Source organism: Peromyscus californicus, unplaced genomic scaffold (assembly GCF_007827085.1).
Source record: "Peromyscus californicus insignis strain IS unplaced genomic scaffold, ASM782708v3 Scaffold_10__1_contigs__length_136768540, whole genome shotgun sequence".
NCBI lineage: Eukaryota > Metazoa > Chordata > Mammalia > Rodentia > Cricetidae > Peromyscus > Peromyscus californicus.
Window position 1 is genome coordinate 54,835,515 of NW_026294391.1, and position 17,279 is coordinate 54,852,793.

The following is a 17,279-nucleotide window of genomic DNA, read 5'->3' on the forward strand; positions in this document are numbered from 1 at the left end:
TGCACTTAGTAATAAAAACAGTTATCAAAGTCAGCATATTTTCAAATCAAAACACATTAAATTTTGTAATAAATTAAAGGGAATTTAGTAGAAACAATTACACAAGGTAGATATAAAAAACAGTAGAACAGGAAGTGATTAAATGTAGGGTCCATGAGTTCTTAGCACAGGCTAAAAATATATGAATGACACATAGTTTAAAAAGCTTTCTGAAAGCATGAGGGGAAGGAAAGCCAGAAAGTCCAGGCCCAGATGTATTCACAGCAGAAAAACGTAAGATTTTCAAAGAATATCTACAAAGTATACTTCTTACATTGTTTTTAAAAATAGAAATAGAAAGGGTACTTCCAAACTCCTTTTACAAAGCCAGTACTATTTAATAGCAAAACCAGGTAAACACACACACACACACACACACACACACACACCACACACACACACACACACAATTACAGGCCAATATCCCTAATAAACACAGATGCAAAAATCTTCAATAAAATACTTGCAAACTGTATTTAGGCACATATCAAAAGGATTACCTATCATGAACAAGTTAGATTAAGCCCAGTGATGCAGGGCTAGCTCAATACAGGTAAACCAATAATGTAATAAATCATATAAATGAACCTAAAGACAAAAACTCACATGATCATCTCAATAGATAAAGAAAAAGCCTTTGACAAAATCCAACATGTCTTCATGAGAAAAGTCCTAGAGAAAGTACAACTGTGTCATGGAGATCCTGCAGCCCCGGGTCCATAGAAGCGACCCCACCCCATCCCCCACCCCTGTGCTTCAGTAGATCTTAGATGGGGTGGATGTTGGGATGGACCCGCCCATCTCCCTCCCCTCCAGAATAAAACAAAATAAAATTTAAGAGAAAAAAGGAAGCTGGGCGGTGGTGGCACACGCCTTTAATCCCAGCACTCAGGAGGCAGAGCCAGGTGGATCTCTGTGAGTTCGAGGCCAGCCTGGTCTACAGAGCGAGATCCAGGACAGGCACCAAAACTACACAGAGAAACCCTGTCTTCAAAAACCAAAGAGAGAGAGGAGGAGAGAGAGAGAGAGAGAGGAGAGAGAGAGATGAGAGAGAGAGAGAGAGAGAGAGAGAGGGGGAGGGAGGGAGGGGAAGGGAGGGAGGGGAGGGAGGGAGGGGAGGGAGGAGGGAGGGGAGGGAGAGAGAGAGAGAGAGGAGGAGAGAGAGAGAGAGAGAGAGAGAGAGAGAGAGAGAGAGAGAGAGAGAGAGAGAAGGGGGAAAGGGAAACTCTTGCCATGGAAGCTGCAGTGTGACACAGTGATTCATGCAGGAAACCCCATTATCCATACCTTTTTACACGCAGGTGTTCATCACAAAGAGTCACTGGTTTGGTTCAAGGCCCCTGGTCTCTGCTACACCATTGATGCTGGACTCTCACTGGAACTCTCCCTGGATAACCATTGCTGCCCTGTGTCGTGGAGATCCTGCACCCCTGGGCCCACAGGACCAACCCCCACTCCCACCTCCAGTTGCAGGGTTGGTCAGGCCTGCCAGTTCTCCCCCTGTCTTCACCACCAGGGTGAGTTCTCCAGCATTGCCCTTGGTTCACCCCCTGGAGCGATGAGCAGGCAGTGGGGGCCAGTTCTCCTCCTGCTCTCAAACATCCTCAGGGGCAGTTCTCCCCACACCTACACTTTCAGGGCCAACACCACTGTGTTGCCCAGGCAAGGTGTAGGGGCTGGGAGAGCTCTCCTGCTCTTATGACCTCAGGGCCAGTCCTTCCACCTGCCTTAGGCATTGATGAGTGGAGGGGGGCAGGGAGGGAGGGAGGGGGCTCTTCCACCTACCCCACCACCACCACCACACAACAGATGAGTAATGGGCACAGCTCTCCCATGCTCACAACTTTGGGCCTGGCTTGCCCACACCTCCACCACAGCTCTACTATACTGCCCAGGCAAGGTGCAGGGTTCCCAAGTGCTCACCCACGCCTCCACCAATGGGGTTGGCTCTATTGTGTTGCCCAGGTGAAGTGCAGGGCCTGTTCTCAGGAGTGTTGCAGCTGGTGACCAGCAGGTGTGGGTGAGCCAGCCCCGATGTTGTGAGCATGGGAGAGCTGTCCCCATTACTCATCTGTCATGTGGCAGCATGGGCAGGGGAGAGATGCCTACCTCCCCCACGCCCATCAACACCTGAGGCATGTGGGAGAGCTGGCCCTGAGGTCATAAGAGCAAGAGAGCTGGCTCTGCCGCCATCAGCTGCAGCACTTGGGAGAGTGGCCCCTACGCCATGTCTAGGCAACACAGTAGAGCTGTCCCTGAAGGTGTAGATGTGAGTGAGCAGGCCCTGAGGACATGAAAGCAGGAGAACTGGCCCCACCCCCTTGCTCATTGCTGCAAGGGATGAACTAGGAGGGCAATGCAGAGGCAGAAGAGTTCACTCTGGTAGTGAGGACAGGGGAGAGCTGGAGAGCTGACCAACCCTGCAACTACCCCGGCCCAGAACCAGGGTTATGTGTTGGCCCACCCCAACATCCACCCTATCTGTGATCTGCATGATCTGTTGCAGCACATAAAGGGACTTGTCCTGCAGATCCAAGCAGCAGGACCTCCACAACACAGGGCAACAGCAGGATAACCAAGAAGAGTCCCAGTGAGGGCCCAGCATCAACAGTATAGTAGAAGCCAGAGGCCTCAAACCGGACCCTTTGCAATGAACACTTGCAAGTAAAGATATATGGATAAAAGGGTTTTACTGTGTGACTCACTGTGTCACACTACAGCTTCAATGACGAAACTGATTTTTCCTTCTCTTTTTTCATTTTTCTTCTTTTTTTCTCTAAAATTTTATTTTATTTTATTTTGGGGGGGAGGTTACAAGGGCAGAGGGTGGATATGAAAGGACAGGGAAATCAGTGTGATGGAGGTGCATGATGTGAAAGACACAAAGAATAAATAAAAAGAAAGAAAAGAAAAGAAAAATGCTGGTGGGCTTCACAATCCAGATCTCAAGATTTATTACAGGGCTACAGTAGTTAAAAAAACAGCATGGTAGTTGCAGAAAACCAGACTTGTAGACCAATGGATCAAAACAGAAAACTCCATCATAAGTAAATGTAACTACAGCCATATAATATTTGACAAAGATGCCAAAAATCTTTGCAGAAAAGATGCTGGAAAAACTGGATGTCCACATGCAGAGGAAAAAAGTAGGTCTATGTCTATCAACCTGCACAAAAGTGACTCCAAATGAATTGAATAGCTTAGTGTAAGGCCTGACACACTGAAACTATTAGAAGAAAACAGACAAGATTTGGGTGTAGGAAAGAACTTTCTGAATAGGACTCCATTTGCCCAGGAATTAGGCCAAGAATTGACAAGTGGAACTTCATAAAACTAAAAAAAAATCATAGCTAAGGAATAAATCTATCAAGTATAGAGAATGCCCAAAGAGAAGCAATATCCATAATACATATTTTAAAAATTAAAAAAAATTGAAAATTTAAAAATAGGGCTATAGAACTGAACAGAGAGTGCTCAATAGCAGAAATAAAAAATAGCAAAAAAAAAATCCACCCCTCAAACATGCTCATTATCCTTAGCAATTACGGAAATACAAATTAAAATAACATTGAGATTTCATCTCACCCAGTCTGAATGGCAAAGATCCACAAAACAACCACAACAAATGCTGGTGAGGATATGGGGAAAGGGGAACCCTCATTCACTATTGGAATTGCAAACTGGTGCAACCACTCTGAAAATTGTGTGGAGAATTCTCAAAGAACTAAAAGTAGTCAGGTGGTTGTGGCACATGCCTTTAATCCCAGCACTCAGGAGGCAGGGATGGGTAGATCTCTGTGAGCTCAAGGCCAGCCTGGTCTACAGAGCGAGATCCAGGACAGGCTCCAAAGCTACAGAGAAACCCTTCTCAAAAAACAAAAGAAATAAAAATCTAAAAGTAGACTACCATATGACCTACCTAGCACTTCTTGTAATATACCCAAAGGCTTCCTCATCATAATCTACAATAACCATTACTGTTCTATTCACAATACCTAAGAAATAAAAACAACCTACAAGTCCTTCCACTGAGGAATAGAGAATGAAAATGTGGTATACATGATAAAATATTATTCAGATGTAAAGAAAAATAAAATCATGAACGTTGCTGATAAATGGATGAAAATAGAAAATATTATATTGAGTGGGGTAACTCAGACCCTAACCCTAAATCTCCAGAAGTGAGTATATAACCTGAAATAACTACAAATGCCAGAGAAGCAAAAAGAGAAGCTGGCAGGGGATGGGTTGGGCAGGAGCACTAGACAAGGGAATTGTAGGACACAGTTGTTCTAAGAGGGATAATGAGTAGGAGAGACTTACCTAAGGAGGAAAGAGGAATGGTAACACAAAGGGAAGGGGAAGGAAGAGGGACAAATAACACTAAAGATGTTTAGAAAAGCCGTAGAGGAATCATTTTTAATAGCTCCTTAAAATTAGATGAGTGAGTGAGTGAGTGAGTGAGTGAGTGAGTGAGTGAGTGTGTGTGTGTACATACACAAAGAGAAATACATCAATTGGGGTAACAATGCTCCCCCTAAAAGAACATAAACTACCTAATAAAAACCCAGTGCCAGGCATATGAAACCTACTTGCAAGTTGTTGGTTAGAGGAGTCCAAGACACTCTCCCAAAACAATATAGGCCATTGCTGTTGCCTTTGGTACCTTTCAGACTAGAAGATAAGACCTGATTGCTGAAGACAGCACACACCTCAGACACAGAATTTGAAGGAATTGATCTGGATCTTCCCTGGAAGATTCCTCACTGAGGATTACTCCTCATAGTTTCAGAAGGAGCCATGCAAGCTGCCAATGGAGGGAAGCAATCAAGTCCTATCCAGCTATAATGCCAATGAATAAACAACAATGGCTAGCATGGCAAGATATCCTGAAAGGTACACTGTGGCACTTACATCAGTAACCAACAGTCATCTGATTGGATTTAAGGTCCACCTAATGGGAGGGAATTCATACCTGGCACCATTCATTTAGCCAGCTACCTATGGCTGGTCAGACCAGGGTACCTAGTGAACTTGCTCCCACGACTAAACTAGCATAATCTGTAACTGTGTTCTAAATACTCATCCTTACATTCAGAGGTAAGTATTGCTCTCATCCATCATCAAATAAGCTTATTCTTGCAGTAGATGAAGAATATTATAGAAAGTCACAACTGGCCAAAATGTAAAAATAAACTGGTAGTAGGGTCTCTGCCTCCAATCAATACATTAGAACACAACCCCTAACCCTTACGGCTCTAGGGACATCACAGAAAAGGGGACATAAATATTGTTAAGAGTCAGGACAGCTGATGTGAGATAGTCTTTTCTTTAAAAAAAAAAACAGGGGTGGGGGAGAGATGGGGGTGAGTCTGGGAGGAGTTAAGGGAAGGAGTGGGAAGAATATGATCAAGACACATTGTACCAAATTCTCTAAGAATTAATAAAATACTACTTTTATTTATTTTAACTTTTCTTTATTTATTTTTCCTATTAAAATTTTTCATTCATTTTTACACACCAAAGATCCCCCTCTTCCCTTCTCCCCCCCCCAGCCTCCCCCTCCCAATCTACCTTCCACTCCCCTCCCCACAAGGAGGTAAGGGCCTCCCATGGGGAGGCACATCCGGTAGAGGCAAGTTCAAGCCCTTCCCCCTGCCTCAAGGCTGCACGAGGTGTCCAATCATAGGTAGTGGGCTTCAAAAAGCCTGCTCATGCACCAGGGATGGATTCTGATCCTACCACCAGGGCCCCCCCCAAGCAGATCAAGCTACATAACTGTCAGGCCATGCAGAGGGTCTATCTAGTCCAATCCCATGTAGGCTCCACAGTCATTGATCCAACTTTCATGAGTTCCCACTAGTTTGGTTTGGTCGTCTCTGCAGGCTTCCCCATCATGATCCTGATGCACTTGCTCATGGATTCCCTCTTCTCTCTCTTTGACTGGACTTCCGGAGCTCTGCCTGGTGTTTAATTGTGGATCTCTGCATCTGCTTCCATCGGTCACTGGAGAAAAGCTCTGTGATGCAACTTCCCTAGCACCAGGTTTCTCTATCCCCATGATATCTCTCTCCCTCTATCATGTTATCTCTTTCATTACTTTCCTACTTCATCCCTGTTCCAGCTCAACCTTCCCATTCCCTTATGTTCTCATCCCCTATCCCCTACCCTCCATTGCCCACCCCTCATCCCCAATTTACTCATGGAGATCTTATCTATTTCACCTTCCCTGGGTGATCCATGAATCCATCTTTGGGTCTTCCTTGTTAGCTAGCTTCTCTGGAGTTGTGGGTTGTTGTCTGGTTATCCTTTGCTTTATGTCTAGTATCCACTTATGAGTGAGTACATGCCATGTTTGTCCTTCTGAGTCTTGGTTACCTCACTCAGGATGATATTTTCTATTTCCATCCATTTGCCTGCAAACCTCATGATGTCATTGTTTTTTACAGCTGAATAGTATTCCACTGTGTATATGTGCCACATTTTCTTTATCCATTCTTCAGTTGAGGGGCATCTAGGTTGTTTCCAGGTTCTGGCTACTACAAATAATGCTGCTATGAACATAGTTGAGCATGTGCCCTTGTGGTATGGTTGAGCATTCCTTGGGCATATGCCCAAGAGTGGTATAGCTGGGTCTTGAGGAAGACTGATTCCCAATTTTCTGAGAAACAACTACACTGATTTACAAAGTGGCTATACAAGTTTGCACCCCCACCAGCAGTGGAGGAGTGTTCCCCTTGTTCCACATCCTCTCCAACATAAGCTGTTTGCAGTGCTTTTTATATTAGCCATTCTGACAGGTGTAAGATGGTATCTCAGAGTTGTTTTGATTTGCATCTCCCTGATGACTAAGGATGCTGAGCAATTTCTTAAATATCTTTTGGCCATTTGAAATTCTTCCTTTGAGAATTCTTTGTTTAGCTCTATAGACCATTTTTTTTTTTTTTTTTTTTTTTTTTTTTTAGGTTTTTCGAGACAGGGTTTCTCTGTGTAGTTTTGCGCCTTTCCTGGGACTCACTTGGTAGCCCAGGCTGGCCTCGAACTCACAGAGATCCACCTGGCTCTGCCTCCCGAGTGCTGGGATTAAAGGCGTGCGCCACCACCGCCCGGCGATAGACCATTTTTTAATTGTAATTGTTCATTACTTTGATGTCTAGTTTCTCGAGTTCTTTATATATTTTGGAGATCAGCACTCTGTCAGATGTGGGGTTGGTAAAAATCTTTTCCCATTCTGTAGGCTGTCATTTTGTCTTATTTACTGTGTCCTTTGCCTTACAGAAGCTTCTCAGTTTCAGGAGGTCCCATTTATTAATTGTTGCTCTCAGTGTCTGTGCTACTGGTGTTATATTTAGGAAATGGTCTCCTGTGCCAATGTGTTCAAGACTATTTCCTACTTTCTCTTCTATCAGGTTCAGTGTAACTTGTTTTATATTGAGGTCTTTAATCCACTTGGACTTGAATTTTGTGCATGGTGATAGATATGGATCTATTTGCAGCCTTCTACATGTTGACATCCAGTTATGTCAGCACCATTTGTTGAAGACGCTTTCTTTTTTCCACTGTACAGTTCTGGCTTCTTTATCAAAAATCAGGTGTTCATAGGTGTGTGGATTGTTAGGGTCCTCAATTCAATTCCATTGGTCCACATGTCAGTTTTTATGTCAATACTAAGCTATTTTCATTACTATAGCTCTATAGTAGAGCTTGATGTCAGGGATGGTGATGCCTTCAGAGGTGGCTTTGTTATGCAGGATTCTTTTAGCTATCCTGAGTTTTCTGTTTTTCCAAATGAAGTTGAATATTGTTCTTTCCATGTCTGTGAAGAATTGTGTTGGGATTTTGATGGGGATTACACTGAATCTGTAGAATGCTTTTGATAAGATTGCCATTTTTACTATGTTAATCCTACCTATCCATGAGCTCGGGAGATCTTTCCATTTTCTGATAACTTCTTCAATTTCTTTCTTCAGACTTAAAGTTCTTGTCATAGAGGTCTTTCACTTGCTTAGTCAATAATAAAATACCCCAAGGTATTTTATATTATTTGTGGCTATTGTAAAGAGTGATGCTTTACGAGGAAAAAAATAAAGCATGACAGACATTTGGGGAGGGAATGAATCAAGGAAAATGAAGAAAGAAAATGGATATAACTATAAAGCAAAATAGTGTAAATGTGGTAAGGAAGAAAGTGAACATTTCTAAAAGAGCATGAAAATACAAGCTTATGTGCTGGTGTTATATTATTGAGCATGGACTGACATTTTTATTCTTTGAGCTTCCAATTTTATGACCAAAGTTCTCCACATTCACTGGAAGATTTGGGAAATTTTATTTTAGAATATTCACCAACAGATAAAACTTACTGGCTCCACAATATTGAACTTCTTGGATTCTTGAACTTCCTGGATTTGATAGACATAATCAAGAGAGGACTCAAAGAAATTGTGCCTTTCCTTATCCACTTGGAGGTCTGCCTGTAGAAAGAGGGCAACAAATGTCATATGTGGCATGGTCATTTTGAAATCTCAGGAATGATCGAATCAATAAAATTCTACAGCTAAAGAGGCATTGAGTCACCTGCATATATCCTATTTCTATTGTTTTCTTTAATTCTATTTTACTTTATTTTACAGAGAGGGAATATGAAACCAGGAGATTAAAAACTGGGCTTTCTATTTCTAGTCTAGCATGGAGGAACCTTGAGAGTTACAAAACTGATTTTCAGATCAGGGAAAACACTGGACACGTTGGAAAACCTTTCTTCTCAAATCCAACAGAAAATTAAAGTCATGGGGATAAGTGCCGCTGCAAAAACTGGACTAGAGGTGAATGGAGAGAATCGGAATTCCATTGGCACAGACACTGGAAGTGAAAGGTGCTCAATGCTAGGGGATCACCACATTCACGGAAGAACTACTATCCAATTCAAGAATAAATTGCTAAGAAAAGACAAAGCAAGGGCTGCAAAGGAACTACAGCAACAGCGAACTAAGACCAACTTAAGTCCTATCCAAATATGCATGAAAGCTCACACTAAGCACTTACTTCAGTTTCTTTATCCAAACATCCTGTCTGCCTTTTAAGCAGAAAAGCAAAAAGGCACAAAAAAATCAGAAGCAAGAGAACAAGCATCAGAAACTAACGAAGAGAAGGCGGAGGCTGCAGAATGATGAGACCATGGATTGTAAGCAACTATGGTAAAATGGAAAGGGTTCAATATTGCATGTCATTGGGACATTTCAAATGACAACAGAAATGTGATACCACTGCACACCTATTAGAGTGGCTAACAGTAAAAACACTGACAACAGCAAATGCTGATAAGAACATCAAGCAAAAGAAAGTTTTAGAGCTAGTCGGAAAGAAAAATGGTACATGTTGGAAAATAGCAGATTCTTAAAAAATAAATCATCTGCTTACAATGCAACCCAACTTTTGTACTCTATAGCATTTACCAAAACAATCTCAACAAAATCTACACATGAACATTTACCATGGCCATATTAATAACTGCCAAAATTCAGAAGAAAAAATATCCTTCCATAGAATATAAGATACATATGTGGTACAACCAGACAACAGCCCTGAAAAGACATGAGTTAGCTATCAAGTCATAAAAATATAGGAATAATAGACACATAGTGCTAAATAAATCAATATGAAAGGCTCCATGCTGTAGGATTCCAACAACATGACATTATAGAAAAGACAAAAATATGAAGATCAGTGGCTGCCAGGGATTTGAGATGAACAAGCGTGGAGACAAGAGAATTGTAGAACAGTGAAGCTAATCTCCATGATACTACACTGGACACGTGTCATTATACACTTGTCAAATCCCACAGAATGGGGCTAAAAGAGGAGTAATTCAGTATCACAGTTCCTGCCTAGCATGTGCAAGGTTCCAAACCCAACAAAGTAAAAACAAACAATCCATATCCCACAGAACATAACACCCATTTGCTCACCAGTTGTAATAAATAAGCCCAGGATCTTAATAATAGTGAAAATGTGTGTCAGGGATCCAATACTTCATCTCTGTACTTTCTACAGAGTTCAGTAGAACAGTTCTACTCTGTTCTTCCATTTTTTTCTTTAAGTTACATGAAAGCTGTCTCATTTGTTATAACCACATGTGAATTTATAATCATCAAATAAAAGTGAAAGGAAAGAAACGTGTCTGGGTTATAGCCCAGTACACACTCCTCCTTGCCCTGTCTTCCCTCCCCCGAAAAAAGCCTAGACCTACCCTACACAGTGTCTCTTGACATCTTTCACACTATTCTGAGATGAGGCAATGTAACAATAAAACAGAAAAGTGATTTAGCAATGACATGATTCTTTCCTTGTTTCCTTTTGGGGCACAGGGTTTTATGTATCCTAGGCTGGCCCTACACTCTCTCTATAGCCATGGATGGCCTTGAACTCCTGAGCTACAATTGCAGCCTTCTCTCTCTCTCTCTCTCTCTCTCTCTCTCTCTCTCTCTCTCTCTCTCTTCCTCCATGTCTTCAATTCTTTTTTTTTCTTCATTTCTGAGACAGAGTCTCACTATATAGAATTGATTATGTAACTCAGGCTGCCCTCAAACTCACAGCAATCCTCCTGCCTCAGCCTCTTGAGTGTTGAGATTATAACAATTACCTACTACACCCAGCTTTAAAATAGCTTCAAAAAATAAAACCTCTTCATTTAATAAAAGTGACTCAATTTCCCTTACTTCATTTTAATAAACAGAACAATGACTGCAGTCCAGCTCATCAGAAATGTCAACAAAGGCTGGGTATGCTGGCTCATGCCTACAATCCCAGCACTTAGGAGGCAGACACAGGGAGACTTCTGAGAATATGGGGACATTCTGGGTGAGACCCTGTTTTAAAACATCAAAAGCCCCCACAAAGTGCAAACAAGGACATCTACATAGTGCACAAAACCACTAAAATACTCTAGATGCCTTCATAGCAAAACCACCAACATATGGACTGTATCCCCATGGGTCCCTATGACTATCCTCAGATTTGGTAGTCACTGAGAGGACTCACAGGACTGGGGATTCAACATATAGTCATAATCCCAGATAGCATTTATTTCAGTGAAAGGGTACAAAGAAAAGTCACCAAAGAGGAAAGGTGTGAGAGATCCAGTCTAGAAGAAACTTTATGTAAGTTACTAAGGGACTCTGTAGCAGTTTTGCAAAGGGTACATGAAATTCCTCTTTCGATAAGCTCTAACAATAGAGTAAAAAGAGCTGCCAGAGACGGTGCTCTCAAAACTGATAATAGCCCTAGGTTTCCATTGGGCCTGGTAACATAGGCACTCCCTGCCTAACATGAGTTATAATTCTAGACTGTCTGGGGAACAGGTATTTGAGAAAAGCCACACTGTCTGCATATGCAGCTTTGCACAGAGAGCCACTATTAAAATAGCCTCTCTAAAATTTCCCTCACCCTCCTTCTGTTTAGACATCATCACTTTGGAAATTATCCCGGTGCTCTCCTTACCTGCTACAGATAATAAATATTTCTCCATGCTTTGATGTCTTGGCCATGTTTTTCTTTTCTCTTTCTTTCTTCCTTCCTTCCTCCTCTTTTTTTTCTGTTGTTGTACTAGTCAAGATGTGAGCCCACTGCATTTGACTACACTATCTTGTCTTTCACTAGTCTTTTAGAGTAACATCAATTCTGAACAAGTAACTTGTCAAGAGTCTCTCATGCCTTTCAGCCTTGAGGGGACTAGCTTTGGTCTAGGGCAATTTCTCCATTTCTATTTGTTATACATTTTATCTTTTTTAAAATGATTATCCAAATTGGAAAGGCACCTTTCTATCACAGAGAAGATTCCTCATCCAGGCTTATGTCTTCACCTTCTCATTCCCTAGGTCCCTCAAGACTATTAATAAACAAACATTTTACAGTACAGAAAGGAGCCTCACTGCTATGAGATTAATGAACATTCTTAACTTAGAATCCTAGCTATAAGGTGTAGAATGACAAGGACATTGTATTCGTGTCCCTGTAGTCATGTTCTACCCAATGTAAAGATGATTTGGTAGATATCTAGTAGACAGTGGCTTGGGAGAATCGTAGCCACTGTAAGTCTCATAGAAGCAGCAGCTGGGGTGCAGCATTTCCTTCCTCCACCAAAGCAGGCAATGGGATACCACAAAGGGAAAATATCTGCTCCTTCTATACCAAATCCAATACTAGTGGAAATCTATCCAAACATAGAATCTAGAATCACAGACTTAGGAACTTGGAATTGAAAGTGACACTGGAGATACTTGATTATGACTCTTTCACACAGTGGGACTGGCGCCAAGAATAAAGTTCCTTAACAGGGGAAGTTAGTGGAGGAACTGGCTCGAGACTCAGGGAGCCTGGGGCCTAAGTCTCAGGTACTCCCTGTAAATGTTTCCATTGCTCCTGCTGAGCCATTTTATGGAGAAAGCTCACAAGCAGAAATGACTGTGGTTTCTAAGGCACAGCACAAGACGGAGTCAGGGATAGACATGGGTAAACAACGTACCTCTAGCAACTGAGACTCTTTCTTTTTGGATGACAGATGTAAGTGCCGGTCCAGTAATGAGTAAAACCTCTCACCATCCTTTTCAAATTTCTTCTTCCTCTCCTAGACATGGAACAGAAGCTTTGCATTAAACTTCTATGGCTTAATACCATGGACTCAGAAATGAGAAGGGAAGATTCAGGTTTCCTGTGGTCAGTTCCTGCAGCTCCTGGGAAGGAAAGAAAAACTACAGCCAGTGAAGAATGTGCTCCTTTGCACTGATCAAGACTGTTTTGATTTCCTCAACTATAACCCCAAGTCATTCTACCTGCAAAAAAGGCAGTTCCTACTGGTAGAGCCGAAGCCTCTGTAAACTCCAAAAATGGCACTGGGCGGGGGGTTCTCTGTTGTTGAACACCCTTTCTTCCCTTCACATATAGTTATCATTTATTTGATCTTTCAAAGAGAAAAAAGGAACACAAACGTGAAGTAAATATAGCCAGGAAAGGTTAATCTGTATGAATCTGAATGACTTCAAACAGTCTCCATTCCAAGACAATAGGAATCAAGGACTACTTCTTTGAATAAATTATTTGGTGTTATTTAAGTGTTTACTGCTGCATATTAAAAGCTGATGGAGAGAAATCCAGGAAGATTTAGATAGGAAACAAGAATTCACAGCTAGCTTTACGGAGGGGGTGGAGGACTCAGCCTTCACTCTCCTTGGGGATGAAATGTAATTAACTTCTCTGCTGTTCAGTACAAGTATCAGTCACAGAGCTTCTAAAGAAACGCTGACAGTACACATTTGTCACAGACTCATTGTCATGATTTTTTTTCTCAGCTTAACAGGAGCTCAAGTTATTTGGGAAGAGGATCCTCAGTTGAGAAAATGCCTCCATCAGATTGCCTGTAGACATGTCTGTGTGGCATTTTCTTGATTAACGGTTGATGTGGGATGGCTTAGCTTACTCAACAGTGGGTGCCACCCATGGGTAAGTGGTCCTGGGATGTATAAGAAAGCAGGTGGAACAAGCCATGAGGAGAAAGCCAGTTAAAGGCACTCCTTCATGGCTTTTACTTCAGTCCCTGCCTCCGGGTTCAGCCTTGAGTTCCACCCTGGCTTCCCTGAGTGATGCACTGTGATATGGAAGCCAAAGAAACGCTTCCATCCCCAAGTTGCTTTTTTCTCATGGTGTTTTATGACAGCAATAGAAACCTAACTAAGGCAGAGACTGGTACCAGAGAGTGGAGCACGACTGAGCCAGACACCTCACCGTGTTTTGGGAGGGCTATGTAAGGACTTTGGGGATGTTGGGCTAGAAAAGCCACTAAGTATTCATGCTTGATGAACTATTAAGGTAATTTAGAAGAAAATGCTGACAGCACTGCAGATGATAGAGGCCCTCTAAGACTCTTTTCACCATGTTGACTTTGAATGATGTGGTACCAATAAAAAAAAGCATTTCATGCTGGTAAGAATTCCTTTTTTAAGGTAGACTGTGGGTGAATTTTAAGACTTTCAAATAACTGCTAGGATAAAAATTAAACTAAATTTGAATTTACAGATTAATTTGAATTGAATTAACATCTGTAAAATAATAAGGCAAAACATTTGCAAGCATAAAATATCACACATGTTTTAAAGTATTTATTATTAATATAAAATGTGCCACTACTTATATTGGCTAAATATGGCAAATATAGAAAACAATATTGATTTTCATAAATGACTTATAATTGTCATGCTGTCTAAATTTCATATAAGGCTTGTGCTAATAATGATAATATTTTTGCATTAAGTGGTTAAATCATCTGCAAAGTCTGGCAGTTTATATTCTCATATTGACACATTACTAAATTCCCATTCCTACAGCACCAGTTGAGGCCCTGCAGAATCTGGTTAAACAGCACTATGGGAATGGGTACCCTTATCTTCTTCCTCACGTAAGAGAATATATTTAAAGTTTCTCCACAAACTAATGGTGACTTTAGGTTTTTATCATGCAATCATTACTGAACTAATGAATTCATCTTCAGTTCCAGATTTACTAAGATAAATATATGATTTATTTTCTTTACATGAATAATGAAGGGAAGCCACTGCTTCGTTTCCAAGGCTGATTTTGAGGGAAGGGTCTGAGATAAGCACTACTTGGTTATGATGTATTTTTTAAGATTTATTTTTAATATTTTTTTTTAATTTTGTATGTGTATGGGGGAAGTATGTGCACATGAGTACAGGTGCCAGCAGAGGCCAGAGACATTGATTGGGTCCTTTGGAGCTGGAGTCACAGACACATGTGAACCACCTGATGTGGGTGTTAGGAACTGAACTCAGGTCCTCTGGAAGAGCAGCAAGTGCTCTTAACCTCTGTGCCGTCTCTCTAGGCCTCTCGTGGTATATTTTCATTACTGTAAGATTCAGAAAGCTAGCATTTTATTTAGGAATTTTGCATTTATGCTCCTAAAAGTAATTTGTTTTCATTCTGGTATTTTTCATATGTTATTGTACTAGCATTATAAAATGTGCTAGATAGTACTATTGTTTTAAAAATGAAAACACCAAACCTCAGAGGTAATAAGTTTCTTATCCAAGGACACCCAGCCATTAAGAGGTAGAACAAACTACTTAAAATATCTGTACTTAAAGCCAGCATTGACTACTGGACTCAGTTTATACACCTTGAGAGAGATGATGTCTTAATTAGGATTACTAATGTTCAGATGAAACACCATGACCAAAGTAACTTGGGGACGTAAGAGTTTATTTAACTTACATTTCCACATCACAGTTCATCATTGAAGGGAATCAGTACAGGAATTCAAAAAGGTCAAGAACTTGGAGGCAGGAGCTGATGCAGAGGCAAGGAAGAAGTGATGCTTACTGGGGTGCTCCCCTGGCTTGCTCAGCCTCCTTACTTATAGAACCCAGGGCCACCAGCCCAGGGATGACACCACCCACAATGGGCTGGGCCCTCCCTCATCAATCACTAAGAAAATGCCCTAAAGGTTTGCGACAGCCTGATCTTATGGGAGCATTCTCTTAATCGAGGTTCCCTCCTCTTGGATGACTTTAGCATTTGTCAAGTTGACAGAAAAGTATCCAGCAAAGACAGTGATATGGAACAACCTTCTGTCTTTGTACAAAATATGCCCTCTACTTCTTGTTTTCCTCCTTCTACTTCACTGGCCAACTATAACTCATCCTTCAGGATCATATCCCTTTATTCAATGGAGTCTTTTCTATGTCTTTCTCAATGCCCCAATATCCTAGTCTGGGTTTAGGAGTCCTTCCTCTGATCCCTCAGCATTATATACATAAAATAATAACATAAATCAGCATTCAGAAGTTTGTGAGGAAGAATGAAAATTTTAGAAAAGAGTGGATAAATAAGAGGAAAAGAGGCTAGGAATGAAAAGAATTGTAGGATTATATGCATTACATTAGTATTCTGTTCACTCTAACACAATCTAGAAACAAGAAACATGGTTGCTCCATCATATGTATATGAGAACACTATAATACCATTTAGATGCACTAAGACTGCTACACAAAACATAAGGAGAACAAACTATCAAAGTATGAAAGCTATAAACAAACTACAGTTTTCCTTTTACTTTTAAGGCTTTCTTTGTAAGCATACATTTAGCATTCTAGTTATACAAATTCTTTTATCTGTGTTAGACAAAATATAGGAAATAAGCTTGTGTCAGGCACGGGCATTGCCCTGAGGCAATCTAGAGAAGGCAAGGAACCAGCTTTCAAGGCCCTCATACACCAGTAAGGGCTAGAAATATACCTTAAAAGACAATTTTGCCTTTCACTTTATAAAAATGAATGCTGACAATAAGCTAACATCACTTTTCATAAACAGTCACAATAAACAAAACACAAATTACCTATGTAGAGTGCTGTTTCTTCTATATTTGTTTGGTTTTTCGACAGAGCTTTGCTATATAGCTCAGACTGGCCTTAAAATCCTCCTTCCTCAGTCACCTAAGTGCTTGGATTATGGGCATGCACCACCATGCCATGTCTGGCTGAGATTACTGTTTCTTATGTTTTTGCAAGGGTCTATCTTTCTTTTCGACTGAAAAAAGCCATTCTTTCTTAGTTATGTACTGAAGTGAGTGCTGAAGAAAACATGTGTCCAACAAAAAATGTTTCATGTGCTTTGCATAGCTCCACCAAGAAAACCTGTTGTGAGGAAGCAGTTGGATGGGGCACTCAAAGAGCATGACAAATGTCTAGAGAACACTATGTCCAGGCAGGCAGAGCCAATCAACTTCTGTCCTCTCTGGAGAAAGTTAACATGAGCTGCCAAAGGTTTAAGACATTGGTTCTGGTTCAGCAAATCTCCCATGCACTGAAAAGGCTCTTTTCCTGGCCCGATGAAATTGGGATCACTTGGGTTGACAAAACCAGCTGTGAAGTTGACAGCTGTTTCTCTCTCTCCCTCCTGCTTTGGGAGAGAATATGAGCTTATATTACTGTTTCCACCCACTTGCATCAGTGTCTGTGGCCCCAGAATACAGCACAGGGAGGTCTGTGTGGACAAGGTTTTAATGACTCTTTTGTACGTGATCGTGATGCTGCTGTCAGTAGGAAATGACACCTTTGCATACAGCAACATATGAGGGCCCTTCATGGGAATACTATGTTGCTTATTAAAAATGATGAAAAATTGAAAACAGAACAATAATTCAGGATTTTTTTTCTGTGATGGGAGTGATG

At 41.2% G+C, this 17,279-nt stretch overlaps 1 protein-coding gene across 2 annotated transcripts in view; it reads right to left on the bottom strand.

The window, feature by feature from the left end:
- The window catches only part of Ophn1 (oligophrenin 1), a 358,580-nt gene that overhangs the window by 150,976 nt on the left and 190,325 nt on the right, over positions 1-17,279 (bottom strand). For both annotated transcript variants that reach the window (XM_052733231.1, XM_052733226.1), the window contains exons 6-7: positions 12,563-12,664; positions 8,403-8,513 (exon numbers count right to left, since the gene is read on the bottom strand). In XM_052733231.1, coding sequence (XP_052589191.1) covers positions 8,403-8,513; positions 12,563-12,664 — 213 coding nt within the window. The remainder of the gene's footprint in view (positions 1-8,402; positions 8,514-12,562; positions 12,665-17,279) is intronic.